Consider the following 19,488-nt stretch of genomic DNA (forward strand, 5'->3'; position numbering starts at 1 on the left):
ACTAGCTGATCATCTCGTGGTAGTGGAGAGGTGGTTATCAGACTGGCGTGTAAACACATAACGTTTACTCTTAACAGACAAACGTGTCCCCCGCTAACTCTGTGATGTAACGTACCTTGGCGTCCACACAGGAGACTTACATGGCGGAGACATATCGAAGCTAAGAAAATTCATCTAAAACTAAAATCCTAAAGCCTCCATTGGCTTATAAACGCTATCTCCACCCTCTGCCTGGACTTCACGGTCCTGCTCTACAATTCAACGCTTAGGCCAGTCTGGACTTATGGCTCTCAGTTGTGGGGAAACGCGAGCAGCAGTAACATCGACATTATCCAGCGAGCACAATCAAAAATCCTGAGAACTATCACTGGGCAACTTAATATGTTTGGAACGACAACATCCACAGAGATCTTGGCATTCTACCCGTAAAAGATGAAATATCCAAACCAAAACCACTTATCACACCAAGCTAAACTTTCATTCAAACCATCTCGCCAGGCGTTTAACACGGATTCTCAACCGACCCGGCCTGCAACGCAATGACCTTACAGGACAGCAATATATATTAAAGCCCCTTATTTTTCCGTCACTCATCTTGTCTATAACATTCCTTTTTAATTAAAAATTTAATACACTTATTGGTAGTCTCCCTAAGAAGATTCAATAAATAAAATGTAAATGTGTAAAATAAAACTTTGTAATGATTTGGATACTAGGCCAGGATCCTTTGAATAAGTTTGCGTCTGAGAAATAGTATTTAGTTTTAAAGTCGCCATGCGTCTTTTTAATGCTTGATGTATTAATATTTTAATATTTATATTTTTTATTGGAAGCCTGCATATTTGGGCAAGTTTATAAGTATTACTGAAGTTATCATTAATGTTTTACCGGTTTTTGGTTTAATGAAGCTCGTATAAACGCGTTGAAAGGCAGTAAAGTCCTCGTTATTATTAATGTACATAAGAAAACTGCGTTCACATATGAGTTTTATAATTATATCATTTGCTAAACGGTTAGTCATGTTACTGTAAATTATTTCGTTAATAGTTTTGTTAAAGCTTTGAGTAAGTTTGTTAGTGTCTCGAAAGAAGCGGTTTATGGTCTGAGCATAATATTATTAATTAATAATTACTTTTCAAAAGCTGATTTTACTGGCGAAAGAAATAGGTTAACCTTCTTGTGATAAAACATCACCTAATGCATAATTGCTTGCATCTGTAGTTAAATCAAACTTATTTTTGAAATCCGAATATGTGGGAATATTGTTGATACTTGCAAACGCTTCATTATAACTGTGATTTTTAACATTTATTTTGGCTCCTTTCTTTGGTTTTACGACCTTTGCGAAGTCTAATAATGATTAAGTTTTTTTCGGAGAGTTAGGAATTTTCAAATCTTGAATAGCTTTTATCTTAGTTGAATTAGCTATGATTCCTTCAGCTGAAATTATAGGCCCAAAAAATACATTCTCTCGTTTCTTAAAATGACTTTATCTAATTGCAGTACTTTTCTAAGAGATTGAATATGCTCTTGCAAAAAGTTTGCAAATATATAAATATATTCCAAATACACAAGACAATATTATGTCGTATATTATTCATGCAACGCTGAAATGTTACGGGTCATTTTCTAACGCTTCATTATAACTGTGATTTTTAACATTTATTTTGGCTCCTTTCTTTGGTTTTACGACCTTTTCGAAGTCTAAAAATGATTAAGTTTTTTTTGGAGAGTTAGGAATTTTAAAATCTTGAATAACTTATATCTTAGTTGAATTAGCCATGATTCCTTCAGCTGGAATTATAGGCTTAAAAAAATACAGTCTCTCCTTTCTTAAAATGACTTTATCTAATTGAAGTACTTTTCCAAGAGATTGAATATGCTCTTGCAAAAAGTTTGCAAATATATAAATATCTTCCAAATACACAAGACAATATTATGTCGTATATTATTCATGCAACGCTGAAATGTTACGGGGTCATTTCTAGACCAAATAGCTTCCGAGTATGCTCATAGGGTGGAAAATTCATTTTAATTTGATGGAATTCTTTAGTGAAGTCTAGTGCTGTAAAGTATTGATAATTGCCTCATTAATATAGTATTTCATCCATGTTTGAAATAAGAAATTTATTACTAATAGTTATTTTCTTGACTACTCTGTAATCAATGGGGATGCATTTCTTTTTTTTTTTTGGTACCATTACAACATTTATTTCTAGTATTTTCATCCCCGCTGCTTTAAGGATGTTCTTCACAAGTATTGCTCGATCCAACATGGTGGGCGTCAGAGCGAGCGGTAGAGATTTTCCAACTAAGCCGTTGGCGTTCCAAATTACGATATTTAACCCGTAATTATTCATCGCAATGCGTCGACTCCAGCGGGGTGCCGTGCTCAAACATCACGCTCTGTAGCATTTCCAAAATCATCGTCATCATCATTTGATCAAAGCGTATTAACAGTTTGTCAATTGCAGCCGCTTCCCATATCAATAAATTCCAGAAGCCTGTCCTGGCTGGCCTAGCGGGGGCAATACATTTTGGCGCGAATCACGCTCTGGCAAGGGCTGACTTGAGGATACAGAAGGTCGCGAGGTAAGCCAAGCAAAGCAGGTTTAAGGACAAGCTTTTGAGTCGGGTTGCCATTTACAGAGGTATTAGGCTTACGTTTCTTATTATCCTCTAAATGGCATCCAAATGGCATCCGAGTATGCTCATAGGGTGTAAAATTCAGTTTTCGTACAGAGTCTGGATTAATTTTAATTTGATGGAATCCTTTAGTGATGTCTAATGTTGTAAAGTATTGACAATTGCCTCATTAATATAGTATTTTATCCATGTTTGAAAAAAGAAATTTATCATTAATAGTTATTTTCTTGAGTCCTCTGTGATCAATGCATTAATTTTTTTTTGGTATTATTACAACAGGGCTACAATAAAGAGATTTTTATATTCTGATAATATCTTGTCTTTTCCTTTCCTCAATTTATTTTATAAATCAGTGTCATAAATAAAGGCATAACTAAATAGACTTACGTTGTTGATTTAAATCTGTAGTTCGAGCACCTTTTTGGGGAAAATTGTTACTCTGGGTACTCTGGGGTTTTTGGACTTGATTATTTTGAGGGGATCTAGAGTAATATTGGTTGCCAGAAGAATTTTATTATAGCCCCAGTTTTTATCAGAGTCGAAGGTGATCTGTGTCTGTTGATTGTTATTTTATTGATTCAGGGTAATTATGAGAGCTTAATTTTGGTTAATCGAAATATATCAGTTTTGCTCATAACTATGGCTTTTATCGGTGACAGCTACTCTAGCATCAAAAATATTCGATGAGAAGATTTAGATTGGTTGAAAAGGTTGCCTTATCAATAGGTCCTCAGGCTGCATCTTTTGCTTATGAAATTTAGATTGTTCAAATTAAGTATGATGTTTGGCTTCTCAGGATGGGACCTTTGTTCAAGAGTATAGAGTTTGATAACGGACGTGGAAAATGTTTATGTCTAAGGTAATGTCTGATTGATTTGAATAACTCCTATAATAGGCTCTGGAATTTTATGTTTGACAATTGAAGTAATTGCTATCTTGGGATAAACAGGCTGGGTGTTAGGCTTCATGTTAAGGGTATTTGGGTATACGTTTCTTATGGGCATAATTATTTTCGACAACTTCCTCCATTATCTAACAATTCATAAATAAGTCACGTTTTTGGTCCATGTCTAAAAATCGAAAACTTAAATTCCATAAACAATTTTTAGTAAGCACAGTAACTTGACTATGGCGTTCCGTCATGATTTTATTTTTATCGTATCAAAATATTTATTACGTTTTCGGAGGTTATTGCTTAGGTCCCTTATTAAATCCCTTTGGGGCGTAAAATCGAGAGCGAGTTTTCACCAGAAAGGAAATTTAAAGAACAAAATATTTATACTAAGCTTTTTCTATGTATGACAAAATTGATATTTTTAAGATTAATTAAGAATCGGTAGAAGAACTCTAAAATAACAAAATTGGTAAAATTAGGTTTGCATCCTAGGTAAGGCCAATATGGAAACGACATTTTTAAAAGGCTTGGGGATAGCGAATAAGCTGGAAATACCTCTATATTTGCTTGTACTGAAATTACTTCCCTTGCTCTGAAGTGAAAAAAAAGACTCCTCTTAATTAATTCGAAAGTTACAAGTTTTTAAGTATATAATTGCAATAAGGCGTTTATATTAATTTGACTTCTTACTCCTTAGCGTTCCAGAGGCTGAGAAAACACAAGTTTGCATGCCGAAGTTGAGGCTGGAGTTTATATTCCTTCGAAAGGAACTGTTCTTGACCAGAGCCAAGAGAGCGGTGAGAAATCAACAAGAACCACTTCTGGTCAACTCCTTCAAAGGTCATCTAAAAGCTGTTAATTCTATAGCTTTTATTAACCTTCCAAAAATTATATTCACGTGAGTTAGTATAAGTATTTTTTAAATAAATAAAATGTTATTCTTATATTCCTTCAGGGGTAGTCACGATTACTCGTGCCGTCTTTGGACGCAAGGGGGCCGATACTTGGGTACTCTTGGTACGGTATTGCCATGGTCTAAGCTTACGCCTTTTGAACGCGCTGGTGATGATAACCATTTATATCGTTTGCCACCAGATATCAAAAAGATGGCCAGCTCAACGACTTTAAAGGTTGTTTCTGGAGTACAAGCTGAGAGGATCGTAAAGAGGTCTAAGGGAAAGGTGGCCGAAGATCGGGAAGAAGAAACCACTCAGACGGAGGACGTAAATGAGTTAAGAAAACTTCTTGATGGACCTATTAAAAAGCCAATTTTGGGAAAGCATTTTGAGCTACCAGGGCGTTCCGTTTTAGACCAGCATGTCGACTTAGACACCAGCCAGAGCTATATTGCGGTATTTACGCACCTTAAAGTTCATTCAACAGAAATGTTAGACCTTTTGCCCACGCCAGATGTGATAGGCCGCGTGCAAGTCGAGAACTACTTACACCATTATGTACCCGTGGAGGGCAAGGTAGATATGACCGTCTCTGCTCTAAATATAAAACAACCAGCGCGTCGGTGCACAGAAATATCGAATGACCCACGAAATATACGCACAGCGAAAACTCAGGGCAAGGCTGGCAGTATATATAATCAGTACTCTAGTTAAACATTCTTTTAAAAGTTTCTTGCTAATGGTTAAGTGATGTCTTTCCGTAATATATTGAAATAAAAATTTATTAATGATTCTGTGTTTTAGATATTGTTTTTTTACTCCGGGTTGCTAACGAAATCTTTTCTAGTGCTTTAACATAATAGAGGCTTACAATCCTCTTCAGTTTTAAATGTATATTTAGCTTTTTATTAGTTCTTTGCATTCAGCCAACTTTAAGGCGGCCGAGGGAGAACTCCGACGATTTTAGAGTTAAGTTAAATAATGAATTTTGTTTGCGTGGACCTGCGCAGTCGCTGCCAGCTATCCAAGCTACCGAGTGTTTTCTAGATGGGAACGCCAACTTTGTCTTTGTGGACTTCCGTTGTCTGCATCGTCCTCTAAATTGCAACAGGTGGAGGCCACAAGCAGCCATTTGATCACTTAAGTACACACTTTGTACCGGCTTCTCTTGCTCTCACGGGAGTGCTCTATGGAAGTGAGCAAACTATATTTTTATACTTACAAACAAATTGATATTGGTATCTCGTGGTCTCTTCATTAATACATATAAACTATTAAAACATTTCTTTTAATTTTTGCGTTAAACGTCATCTTGTTGTGCAAATATCAATTGGCCTGCATTGCCTTTAGTAACATCAGCTTAGTAATTCTTAGTAATTCACTTATCCTCTCTCAGCGGTGTTACGGGCAATTAAAAAAGAAGCCTTCAAGCAACCACATCCGTTTTGTCATGCCTAGAAAAAGACGCTCCCGGTTCAGTCAAGGCATATCATATCAAGTGCTAACCATTTTTTTTAATGGTATGAGAATGAGAATGGCTTTTGATAAGGTGTCAGTCTATTTTTGGGCAATTGACTCATCAAAAGAGTCATTGGGTCGGCACTACGATTCTTACAATACTGTCAACAAGATTTAGATCGATCAAACGCTTTTTGTAGATTTGTGATCCAAAGCATGCTTCTTCTTTCGTTCACAATGGTCTCATAATTTTTATGAGGGTATGTCTGATGACATATCATGTTCCAGCCATTGAAGGCCTTATTATATTCCAGCCATTGAAGGTCTCAATATATGCTAAGTTTTCAAATATAGATTTAAGCTTAGTATCGATAAGTTATTGCAATCACCCGTGAACAGAACGGACCAGCCGAACAGAACGGACCACCAGGAAAACACAGCGGAAGGAACCAGCGGGCGGCGACATCAGACCAAGCTCCGAAGTAAGATAAGAAGAAGAGATCAGAGACAGACAGTACTGAGTGCGAGCGTGCTGTTAAGCGCGAGCGTGCTGTTAAAGGCAAGCTTAGTGCTGATAACGCGAGCGTGCTGTAAAGCGCAAAACAAGCGTGTCGACGTGGAACAGCGATCCGCTGAGATCGCTCTCTTTCTTTTGCTGCAGCCGAACAGAACGGACCACCAGGAAAACACAGCGGAAGGAACCAGCGGGCGGCGACATCAGACCAAGCTCCGAAGTAAGATAAGAAGAAGAGATCAGAGACAGACAGTACTGAGTGCGAAAGTTAGGGAGAGGAGGACTCTGGCCGGACTGAAGCCTACCCCAGCCTATGAAAAAGTCCTTACAGTTTGGCGCCCGAGCAGGACGACTCAGGGACGACCTAGGTATCCTGTAGGAGTTGGGATTTTTTTTGTTTGGTATCAACCGCATGGCTTAAAGACCCATGTCCAACCGTGAGATTTTGTTTGATTAGCAGCACCCAAGATTTAAAAGCCTAGACAAAGAGTAAATAGGGAAATCGGTACTGCCACTTACGACAACGCCAATCTACTCCGCTACTGCGCCGCCCACCACGAGCATCCCAGCGACCAACTGCGCCGCCCCCCGAGCGCTTACCCAGCCCGCTCACACCAGGAGCACCCCGGAGGCCAGCTTCGCCGCCGACTTGCGCCCCAGCCGCGCCACCTTCAGCACTCACCGTAACGAGGACACAATCCCAATCGCCCGCTGCCAGTCGGGAGATCCAGCCACTCCCACCTCATCATCCAGCAGCCATCCGCGCGACGCCCACTCAGAGGCCATACAGCAGCGGACACCCAGCCGCACTGAACACCGGGTCGATCGATAAAAACGGACCTAGATCGAAAAGCGTCGGAGGACGCAGAAGAAAAACCAGCTTCGTCGACCGCCGCTCAGATCGAGAAGGGGAGCTTCTCCGCGTCCGACGACGCATCCGCGACCCAAGCCATGGGGGTCAGGTGGATTTCCTACCGGCGAAAGGATGAACTCCAAGCTCTACTCAAGGAGTTCGATTTGAACACCCACGGCCAGCTGGACGAACTGCGACCCCGGCTCGCATCGTTCATCGGAGGGTCCAGCCACAGCCCGGCGCTCCGGGAACGCTTTGCCGCATTGGAGGCCATCTACCTTGAGGCTCCTACATCAAAGGTAGTGACCAACCGGTCCACCTCACCGATGCCCGGCGCAGGGGGCACCCTTCTCTTCGTGCCGTCCCCAGAACATCGTCACATGAGCCCAGGACGCGGAGTCCAAGGCTCCAACCCCGCGGCCCGATCGCCACCCCAGCATATGTCAGCAGCCGCGTTCGCCGAAAAGCTTCGAGGATGGGGCGTCCTTTTCGATGGACAAACCGACCCCCTGCACTTCATGGATCGAGTCGAGGAAGGCGCTACAGCATACAGCGTCCGGAACAGCGACATCCCACGGGCCATCGCTGGCTTGCTATCAGGCCGCGCCGAAGGCTGGTACCGAGCCTACCAGATGCACGCCGTGCCCTGGGAAACTTTCAAGCAAGAGTTCTTGGAGTTTTCCTCCCTCCACGGTGTTATCAGCGCCTGGAGGATGCAATCAGGGCCCGCCACCAGCAAGGCGGCGAGCCTTTCAAATTCTATGTGGTAGAACTACGCCTGATGATGCAACGGGCGAACTACTCGTTCGAAAGGATCTACGAGAATCTGCTGCCGGAGTATCAACTCTTTATAAGGCGCTATGAATTCTTATCTGCGGTCAAGTGTGCCTCCAGCTAGTCCCATTGCCACACGAAGAGCCGACCCAGGCCCAGCCATCCGAGCGGCGCCCACAGCGGCTCCTACCCAGCGGACAACAAGGACCAACGAGGGGGTCACAACGGGTCCCATACCCGCCCCAAGGCATCACATCACGTCGACCGCGGGCCAGAACCCAACCCCAGTTCAATCGGAGCACTCGCCACCATCGATCCTCCCGGAACTACCACGGAAATAACAACGGCCGATGTCACCATCAAGGCAAACCAGTACAACCTCCAGCCGCTACCGGATGCCGCCGTGGCCAAGAAAAGGAACCCTTTTCGGAAGTATCTCGCGAGTCAGGAACGCTTAGCCAGCACAACGACAGAAACGTCCCCCGACGACCCGTATACGCCACAATCTTCCCCGGGAAGCCCGCAGGGAATCGGGAAGTATCAACTACCCGCCCAACCGGACACAGAGAACGCTCAGAGCCGCAATCCGTTCCGGAAGCATTGCCCTCATGGACACCTGGCTACAGTCGCGGAACCCCCGCCGGAATCGCTAGTGTCTGAAGAACCTCTCGACGCGGAAACCCTCCGGCTCGTTCAAGAGGAGCTTAGGCACTTCGAACATCTGCAAGGAACAACGGATATAGCCGAGCACACCATCACTCTTCGAGAAGATAAACCGCTGAAACAGCGGTGTTATCCCAAGAACCCGGCCATGCAGCGTATCATCAACGAGCAAATGGACGAACTGCTGCAGGACGGACGAATCGAACCCTCTCGAAGCCCGCACAGCGCACCGCTTGTGCTGGTCCGAAAGAAGACAGGAGACATGCGAATGTGCGTTGACTATCGTCAACTCAACGCACACTCCATACCCGACGCGTACCCGCTTCCACGCATCAACCATATCCTGGAAAGTCTACGGAACGTCATGCACTACATCCCCCGACTAACGTCAAAGAACTTCGCCGCCATCTCGGAATCGCATCTTGGTACAAACGTTTTGTAAAAGACTTTGCCTCCATAGTACAACCAATGTCGCGTCGCGACCTTGAAGAACCCCAACAGCAGGCGTTCGATTTACTTAAGGCGCGACTGACGTCCGCCCCGGTATTGGCCTGCCCAAATTTTGAGTATAAGTTCCAACTTCAGACGGACGCCAGCGACAAAGGACTCGACGCGATCCTCGCCCAGAACATTGAGAGCATTGAGGGCGACAAACGAGTAATCGCCTACGTGAGCCGTCGACTCGAGCGGGCAGAGGAGAACTACTCTGCCAAAGAAAAGGAGTGCCTCGCCATTGTGTGGGCCACACGAAAGCTACGTTGCTACCTGTAGGGTTATAAGTTCGACGTCATCACATATAACATGGCCCTCAAATGGTTGAATTCCATTAACAATCCCACGGGACGGATAGCTCGTTGGGCATTTTAATTTCAACAGTACGAGTTCGACGTACTTTACCGGAAGGGTAAATACAACGTGGTCGCCGACGCCCTCTCCCGGCAACCACTCGGAAGACTCCAGTTACTCGCGGAACTTAAGTGCCACTGCAAATGGGTACGAAAGATGCAGGAGCAGGTCCAAAGACGTCCCGAGAAATTTCCGGACTACTCCCTGGATAATGGACAGCTCTATAGACACATAGGGCATCCCACAGGCGTCATCTCGTCGCATCCATCCAGGCTCAGGTTCACCGGCGCATGCGATATCTTCGCCAAATCGACGGCGCTAAATTTCGTATCAACGTGACCGCTCGGGGAGAAGTCATCGTGGCCCTCCGCCCACTTCTTTAACCACCCCGAAGTAAAGGGGTGCTGAGATCGCTCTCTTTCTTTTGCGGCAGCCGAACAGGACGGACCACCAGGAAAACTCAGCGGAAGGAACCAGCGGACGGCGACATTAGATCAAGCTCAGGAGTAAGATAAGCAACAGAGATCAGAGGCAGACAGTACCGAGTGCGAAGGTCAGGGAGAATACAAGAATAAATAAAAGGAAGATAAACTTGTGAAACTAAAAAAACCCCCAAGTGCTGGTAATAAAATTATTGAACTTCGCGGAGTGCTTTTTCTGGTTGGCAAGGTTGCCGTATTGCGTTTCCGAGGTTTGTTTTCTCTACGCAACGCGGCCACCAAAGCTACCCACGTGCTACTCCAGGTTCTCGTGTTGCGTTTCCGAGGTCTGTTTTTCTCTAAGCAATACGAACGCTTACCGGACCGGAGAAAAGCGCGGGAAACTACCGAAGGGGCTTTTCGGGTTAGTGAGGCTTCGGAGTTGCGTTTCCGCGGTTTGTTTTCTCTACGCAACGCGAATAGCACCTTTTCATTTAAAATTGTTGGGATTCAGTAGAAAGCTTCATTGATTGAAAGGCTTCTTCTTCGGCAATTAAAATGGCTACAATGACGTCCTTGGTTTGAATAGCAACGATTAATTTTTTCCCCGACCAGAAGTTTCATAGCAAACATCTAGTCTTTCAGATGAGTTCATCTTTCATTTCTTTTTTTAATGCAGATTCTGAAGGCGTAATTGGAATTCTTTCCTGTAATGAAGTATGTATTCTGTTATGAGCTGTCTTCTTTCGAACACGCCTGTTGGATTACAGACAATTGTGATGAATTTTTGTCGGGGTCATCGGTCAGCCATAAAGAAGCCAACACAAAATTGATTTAGCTGCAATTGGGTTTGTTTCCTAAGTTGCCTAAAGTTGCCAAATTAAATCATATTTGGTGGAAGGAAATAAAGCTGGACCAAGCTAAGTTCTCTTGATGGCAACTAAGTCTCCTACTTTGTAATTGGAAGCAGGTGCTTGTATTTTCAGAATGTGAAGGTGTTCGATGACATATTCGTATTCTTGTAGCTGTAGATTCCAGCGACCTATTCGTGTGCATTAAAACTTTTCTTAACAGATTTTTCAAGGCCATTACAGTCTGTAATGAGTTTAAATCGCCTACAGAGTAAAAGACCTCAAACTTTTTTAAGACTTCTACTACGGCTAAGATTTCAAGCTCGCAGCTCGCAACCTTCCCTTCTGCATCGGTCGCTTTCTTACTCATGTAATATACAGGATGCCATTGGTTATCGTCTGGACTCTTTTGTAACAAAACTGCCGACCGTATGCAGTTCAGTCCGTGTCGCTGATGATATATTTTAGGTGGTGATAACTGTTAATTTGTTGAGTGCTGTTAGCTGTTAGACTTCGAAACGAATTTTCGGATCTTGTTTGGTCATGTCAGACAATGATTTGGGTATTTGCCAGAAATTGGCGTTAAACTTACGAAATGCGTTTTAATGGAGACGGGCTTTTTTTTTGATGTTCGTCAATTTGTCCCAAATATAAATACTCGATTTTAGTTTTCAGAAAATTAAATTTTTTAAAATAAATAACAAGTCTATACTCTGCGCATCTGTTCAGAGCTTCGTTGATGAAGTCTAAGGCTTCTTGTTCGGTTTCTGCCGGTATTATTGTATCGTCAACTAATGGTATAGCTACTCCCTTGCATGTCAGGCCCCTAAAGATAGCATTCTCGTGTCGTTGGAGTACACTCGTCGAGTTATATAGCCCGAAGGGAACTCTTAGGAACTGAAATTGTCCGTTGTGTGTCACAAAAGACGTGTACCTACGACTCTCTTCTTTAATGCCGACGTGAAAGTATCCGTTTTTTAAAATCAATCGAGCTAAAGATATGCGCGGTCTGCAACCTGTCAAGTTGATCTTCTATTAGAGGGAGTAGAAAATGATCCCTAATAATGAATTTATTGATTCGCCTGTAATCGATGAGATCCGTCACGCTAGAACAACTAAGCTACTATATTCTGACTCAGAAGTTTCGATTATCCCGTCCTTTATCCATTGATCAGTTTGATTGTCGATAATGCATCGCTCTGCATATGAAAATCTGCGAGGTCGTGGGTGTATCGGCATGTCGTCGTTCAGAGCCAAACTCATTTTAATATTTCTAGACTTTGTGCTTACCGGATGAAAGTTTTGGACTGTTGGTTCAATGTCAGTGATTACCTTTTCGCAGTATTAGATATCAGTTTTGAAAATCAGACTTACTTTTACACCTTCACTGCTGATTGTTATTTGAGCTTGCTTGCAAAACTCTTCACTAAGAACCATTTCTTTATCCAGAAACTGCGACAAGAAATTTGGTTGCGAATTCTTCACCGTCGATTGAAATTTTATGTTCAAACGAACCTGATGATTTATTTTGTTCTTGTCTGCTTTACGAAATCCGACGAGAAAAATACTACACTCACTTAGCATAGTCTTATCTAAGCTTTTATGCGTGGTATCTGAAAAGTCGTTAGCAGAGGCCTTTACAATAGTAGGCTTTAAGAGATTTTTTTAACAGTGGTAACATAAAAATATCTTAAAAATAAATACTGTGTATGCTAACAGGTTTTAGAAATACGTGGAACTGTGACTAAATGCGAAAATTTATCGCTATCGAAATATTCTTATAGGAATAGTAGGCTTTAAGAGATTTGTTTAACAGTGATAACATAAAAATATCTTAAAAATAAATACTGTGTATGTTAACAGGTTTTAAAAATACGTGAAACTGTGACTAAACGCGACAATTTATCGCTATCGAAATATTCTTATAGGAATACTGTGTATTTTAACAGGTTTTAAAAATACGTGAACTGTGACTAAACGCGACAATTTATCGCTATCGAAATATTCTTATGGGAGTAGTAGGCTTTAAGGGATTTGTTTAACAGTGATAACATAAAAATATCTTAAAAATAAATGCTGAGTATGTTAACAGGTTTTAAATACATGGAACTGTGACTAAACGCGACCATTTATCGCTATCGAAATATTCTTATAGGAACTGATTACTGTAAGGTCTGACCAAAATGCTGTCAAAAGTCACTGCCGCGAATATCGATAGTGGCCTTAGTGACACGATGTCGCAGCCGTGACAATCGAAAAAATACAGCATGTCTGGTTTGTTTACATTTTTGGAGTTATAAATTTACACATTTACTAATAAAAATTTAGCTTTTTCAGGTTATACGCGGCCTTCCGCTGACAGGATCTGGAGTTGCCGCATCCACAGGAAGCCGTCCAGTGTCGATGGAGGAGTACCAACCAGCGGAGTTAGCGGAGTTAAGCAGCAGCATCTTTGGACGCAGCTGTGCTTGCTGCAGATCTAAAACTGAGACAGTACGATTTGCAAACATAATATGGACTGTTTTACTGTCATTTAGGGTGATACCCCAAAGTGACGCCCAGCTAGTGATTTCGGAGAGATACTTGGTATTTGTGTCAATTGCTATATGCGCCGCCTTGTCCGTACACATAATGACAGCGTCGTAACATGGTAACAGTAACATGGATTTATGGTCAGCTTGCTCAGTAAATAGTGTCAGTCCGACAGAAGTAGGAAGCGGCATGTCAGCAGTGTAAATCGTGTAAAGAATAGGCCCTAGAACACTGCCTTGAGGAACGCCCGCAGCCATATTACCAATTCTGGACTGGTGTCCGTTATAGCCATTTACAACAAAAGTGCGATTTGTTAGATAACTTTCCAGAGTTCTAAGGAGGTAGTACGGAAGTAGTTTAGCGAATTTTAAAAGCAGACCGTGATGCCATACGCGATCAAATGCTTTGCTAGCATCGATGAAAACAGCAGAGCAAACGGATTTTGTATAAATTGCGTAACCCTAAACAGCTGCTGTTCCGTATTATGCTCTTTTCTGAATCCAAATTGGTGGGAGGGGACTGCTTCCTCAAAGTCCTTACACTCAAACATTCTTCTCATAAAGAGCGCCTCAAATATTTTAAAAAAGCCGGCCAAAAGGCTGATTGGTCTGTAGGAGTTCACGTCGTGATGACTTTTACCGGGCTTTTTAATCATAGAAATATAGGCACATTTCCATTTTGATAGGAAGTGACCAAATCTTAGTATACAATTGAAAATATACGTAATAAACATCACAGCTTTGTGAGGAAGTTTTTTAATTAGGCTATTTTCGACTCGGTCACCCCCAGGTGCCTTTTTGTTCTGTAATAGTTTGATCTCCTTGTAAGTTTTTGATGGCGCAATCGGCCTGAACCGCAAATCCGCAACAAGAAATTTTTCCTTTTTGTTTGATAGTCTCCTTTGCTTCAGAAAGTATACCTGTACTCTGTAGATGTTGATAATTTAGGTTTAAATCTTTCCTCAAGATGATTAACCAATGCTTCAGTCTTGTTCTCATTTGACTTTGTCCACACAAAGTTTTCCCCAACGTTGCCATTACCACCACCATTAGTTTCTTGTATTTTAAGAGGCCAGTTAGGCTCCAGTTTTCTTTTGAACCGGTTAACTATCCTACATAGCTTTTGCGTCCTATAACGATCATTAGGATCGATATTATTAAAGATCTTGTTATTTATTTTGATTTTCTCTTCCTGCACGGAATTTGAAAATGTACGACTTGCTTGTTGGTAAATTCTTCGATTTTCTGGCGTAGGCCTAACCATGAAGCTTTGCTTGCTAAGGATGATTTGTCATGGTCGAAGGTTTGGGCTCGAGTTATTTCGGGACGCTGTCGCAGCCGCGCAGTAGATTTTATTATATAGAGAGTCAATAACAAGTTCGATATCGTTTCCTGATGAAATTTCTGTATTTAAGTGAATGGAATCTGGTAAATGCGCTGAAATTTTTTAACATTTGCCCTAGGTGGCAGGAGTCGACGATTTTGAGCACCATTTTCAAAATGTCCTTCTACAGCCAGCTCAATAAAGATAGGAAGATGATCAGATTGTAGATCAACTACTGAGTGAGTGCGAAACCTATCACTAGGTATACCTAGATAGACCGCAAAATCGATTGCAGATGGTATTTTCCTGCTGTCGAAGGGGTAGTGAGTGGCACCCCCAGTTGCCAGTATGTTTATCTGATTATTTGAATGAATTGAACGCAAGAGGTTCCTGCCTCTTGCACAGGATCGAACGCCTCCCCACCAGGGGTTTTTAGCATTCCAATCCCCGCATATGATGATTTTTGAGCTATTCGATAATTTCTTCGTGTGAGCGAAGAACATGTTGAAGTGAACTTCTGACCATTTGTGCTGGGGTGGCAAGTAGACTGAAGCAACGACTATCTGTTCCCTACTAGCGGTTGTGATGAGTAACGGGCAACTTTGAATACAGTCTTCCATTATAGGTTGTAGAGCCATATGTCTGAGGTTAGATTTTATAAAAACGGCCGAACCACCACTCCTTTTGGTGGGGTGTTTTTTTTCAGAGGAGTGCGTGTATGTACTTAGTAAAGCCGGCGCAGAATGAGCGTTGCGGCTAATTTTATTTGTGTTTATGAGTTTACATATGTTTATACAAATATACATAGTGGCTAAAATATATGCAGAGGCTAGAAAATAGCTAGCTTTAATAAGTTTTATAGCCTGATTCCATTGCCGCATTAGTGGACTTTTTAAATGTGCCTGATTCCATTGGCGCATTAGCATTTAACTAATGCTACTCCGACATGTGAGTGGCACGAGCAGCTGATCTGGGTTTGTTTACTTTTGCATTTTGGCAAATCCAAAAGAAATTAATCAAAATTAATGAACATGAGTGAGTTTACTAAACTCTGTAATGCTCAGCAGGACGTCCATAATGCGACCGAGGCATTTGCCAACTTGGACGACAAGGAAGAGAAGCTGATTGCGTTGTTATGACGGGTTTGCAATGGAGACCACCACAGTTGCCAAAAAGGACTAGGACCCCCGTATATGTGGGAGCTATTTCCTGCCAGAGATCCAGCAGTAATGCTTTGTGGTACTGGGAGCAGAATTTGGTGCGTGCGCTCTAGGTTTCAGTCATTTTAATACTAAATAGATTTTATATTCAAAAGACATCAAAAATTGCGCCAACCTTGCATATAGAAAACAGCTGTTGTAGTGGTGGCACGAACAAAATATTGGTAAACATCGGTATTTTCCGGTATTTTTTCTAAAAATGTTCGGGGCGAATGGATTTTAATCGCATTTAAAAATCGCATTTATTTTAAATGCGGCATTTAGCCTTATGGGATTCCCTGTGTAAATAAATGCGCATTAGGCTAAATGCGTTTTAATGCGCCAATGGAATCAGGCTATTACATTGGTTTAACATTAACAGAGAATAAAATACTAGATTTGCATGCTCGGGAATAGTGACCGTTCAACAGTTTTTTAAAATACCAATAGGCAACAGCAACCTGTTAATAAATTTTGGGCTGGTAATGCCGTGCCTATTGTTTACATTTGTAGCTTGGGAAATTTATGCTGTAGTTTTAGGTTTGTAGGTCAAAGTTATGGTTTAATTGCATTGAAGATGCTTTAACTGTGTTTTATTCTTACATTTCAGGATGCCAAATCGGAACTGTGGCGGCCATCGAATCCAAATTGAGTAGGAGTAGCTGGCGTCGCGGGTTGCATCAGGATTTGTTGTGGCGGCCATCGAATCCAAATGGAGTAGGAGTAGCTGGCGTCGCGGGTTGCATCAGGATTTGCTGTGGCGGCCATCGAGGCGAGAGGATTGGCAGGAGCGTAGATAAGTTTTAAAGTTGATTTATGGTGTTGATTGTAGTTTTCGTGCAATGGAATTTTAGTTGTGTTAATATATTATTTATTTATTTTTTTTTATGTTTTCCTTTTCAGCATGGCCAAAACGGATCTTTGGCATCCATCAAGGCGAGGATTTGAGCAGGAAGGTAGAGTAGGTAAACGTTGTCTTTATAATTTGTTCTGATTGTGTTTTCTTTTCCTTTGCAGTTTGACCAAAACAAGCGTATGGCGGCGTATATTTATGGTTTAAAATTGCAATTTGCGTGCAAAAATATTTTAACTGTGTTTTTATCTCTTTTTTTTCAGCATGTCTAATTCAGGAGTATGGCAGCCACCAATTCCAATTTAAGAATTGCAGGAGTAGCTGGTTTCTGGGCAGCAGTAGCAGTTTCGCCAAAATCTAGCGTATGGCGGCGTGTATTTATGGTTTTTAATTGCAATTTGCGTGCAAAAATATTTTTACTGTGTTTTAACTCTTTTCTTTTTCAGCATGTCTAATTCAAGAGTATGGCAGCCACCAATTCCAATTTAAGAAATGCAGGAGTAGTTGGTTTTTGGGCAGGAGTAGCAGTTTGGCCAAATCTAGCGTGTGACGGCGTGTGTTTATGGTTATTAATTGCAATTTGCGTGCAAAAATATTTTTATCTCTTTTTTTTTGTTTCAGCATGTTTAATTCAGGCGTATTACAGCCACCAAAATTCCAACTAGGAATATTTTTCTGTGTTTTAACTATTTTCTTTTTCAGCATGTCTTATTCAAGAGTATGGCAGCCACCAATTCCAATTTAAGGAATACAGGAGTAGCTGTCTAATTCAAGAGTATGGCAGCCACCAGTTAATTTAAGAAATGCAGGAATAGCTGGTATTTGGGCAGGAGTAGCAGATTCGCCAGAATCTAGCGTATGGCGGCGTGTATTTATGGTTTTTAATTGCAATTTGCGTGCAAAAATGTTTTTCTGTGTTTTAACTATTTTCTTTTTCAGCATGTCTTATTCAAGAGTATGGCAGCCACCAATTCCAATTTAAGGAATACAGGAGTAGCTGTCTAATTCAAGAGTATGGCAGCCACCAGTTAATTTAAGAAATGCAGGAATAGCTGGTATTTGGGCAGGAGTAGCAGATTCGCCAGAATCTAGCGTATGGCGGCGTGTATTTATGGTTTTTAATTGCAATTTGCGTGCAAAAATGTTTTTCTGTGTTTTAACTATTTTCTTTTTCAGCATGTCTTATTCAAGAGTATGGCAGCCACCAATTCCAATTTAAGAAATGCAGGAGTAGCTGGTTTTTGGGCAGGAGTAGCAGCAATTTGCGTTCAAAAATATTTTTACCGTGTTTTTATCTCTTTTTTTTGTTTCAGCATGCTTGATTCAGGCGTATTACAGCCACCAAATTCCAACTAGGAAATAGGCAGGAGTAGCTGATTTCTGAAACCACATCTGCATTTGCTGCGCCGCCGAGACAAGCAATTATACAGAAGCAGAGATAAGTTGAACGTTGATGTTTATGGTTTTAGTAGCAATAAGGATACAAAAATATTTTAATTGTGCATTTTTCCCTCTTTTTAGCATGCCCGGATCAGACCTATGGCAGCCAACGAATCCAACACAGAAACGTGAGACAGTAATAGCTGGTTTCTGAACCACATGCAGGTCTTTCTGAATCGCCGAGGCAAAAATTGAGCAGGAAACAAAGAATAGGTTAACGTGTATTTATAGTTTTTAATTGTAATTTGCGTGCAATGATGTTTTAACTATGTTTTATCTTTTTTTTTTCAGCATGTCCAATTTAAGCGTATGGTAGCCCCCAAATCCAGTTGAGAAATGCAGGATTAGCTAGTTTCTTGGCAGGAGTAGCAGATTGGCCAAAACAAACGTATGGCGGCGTGTATTTATGGTTTTTAATTGCAATTTGCGTGCAAAAATATTTTTAATGTGTTTATATCTTTTTTTTTTCAGCATGTCTAATTCAGGAGTATGGCTGCCTCCAATTCCAATTTAAGAAATGCAGGAGTAGCAGTTTCTGGGCAGTAGTAGCAGTTTGGCCAGAATCTAGCGTATGGCCGCGAGTATTTATGGTTTTCAGCATGTCTAATTCAAGAGTATGGCAGCCACCAATTCCAATTTAAGAAATGCAGGAGTAACTGGTTTTTGGGCAGGAGTAGCAGTTTGGCCAAATCTAGCGTGTGGCGGCGTGTGTTTATGGTTATTAATTGCAATTTGCATGCAAAAATATTTTTACCGTGTTTTTATCTCTTTATTTTTGTCTCAGCATGTTTAATTCAGGCGTATTACAGACACCAAATTCCAACTAGGAAATAAGAGGCAGGAGTTGCTGATTTCTGAAGCGACATCTGCATTTGCTGCGCCGCCGAGACAAGCAATTATACAGAAGCAAAGATAAGTTGAACGTTGATGTTTATGGTTTTAGTACAGAAAGATTATAGTCGTGCTTTATTCCCTATTTTTAGCATGGCCGGATCAGTCCTATGGCAGCCACCGAATCCAACACGGAAACGTTCGACAGGAATAGCTGATTTCTGGGCCACATGCAGGACTTTCTGAATCGCCGAGGCAAGGATTGAGCAGGAAACAAAGAACAGTTAACCTGTATTTATATATTTTAATTTTTATTTGTGTGTAATGATATTTTAACTATGTTTTATCATTTTATTTGTTTATTTATTTGTTTTTTTTTTTTTATTTTCAAGTGTAAGAGTAGCTGGTTTCTGGGACGCATTACGAATTAAAAATAAGTTCAACGTTAAATTTGTGGGTTTTAACAGCAATTTGCATACAAAGATATTTAAGTGT

At 41.3% G+C, this 19,488-nt stretch overlaps 1 protein-coding gene and 1 long non-coding RNA gene across 4 annotated transcripts; both read left to right on the forward strand.

Moving 5' to 3' along the window:
- The first annotated feature begins 3,443 nt into the window (after nt 1–3,443).
- On the forward strand, nt 3,444–5,167 carry LOC128265847 (WD repeat-containing protein on Y chromosome-like). Its single transcript, XM_053002067.1, has 3 exons — nt 3,444–3,505; nt 4,239–4,439; nt 4,497–5,167. Exons 1-3 carry the CDS (start codon nt 3,444–3,446, stop codon nt 5,149–5,151), a joined length of 918 nt encoding a protein of 305 aa, XP_052858027.1. The 3' UTR covers nt 5,152–5,167.
- An 11,633-nt stretch (nt 5,168–16,800) lies between these two features.
- On the forward strand, nt 16,801–17,965 carry LOC128265845 (uncharacterized). Of its 3 annotated transcripts, XR_008268923.1 has the most exons (4): nt 16,801–16,834; nt 16,887–17,105; nt 17,169–17,287; nt 17,899–17,965. It is a non-coding gene; the product is annotated as an uncharacterized LOC128265845 (long non-coding RNA). The 3 variants fall into 3 exon arrangements; XR_008268922.1 differs by having other exon boundaries at nt 16,887–17,287; XR_008268924.1 differs by having other exon boundaries at nt 16,801–16,825; nt 16,986–17,287.
- Nucleotides 17,966–19,488: the final 1,523 nt, after the last annotated feature.

The sequence above is a fragment of the Drosophila gunungcola genome, unplaced genomic scaffold, assembly GCF_025200985.1.
Source record: "Drosophila gunungcola strain Sukarami unplaced genomic scaffold, Dgunungcola_SK_2 000163F, whole genome shotgun sequence".
In the NCBI taxonomy this organism is placed as follows: Eukaryota; Metazoa; Arthropoda; class Insecta; order Diptera; family Drosophilidae; genus Drosophila; species Drosophila gunungcola.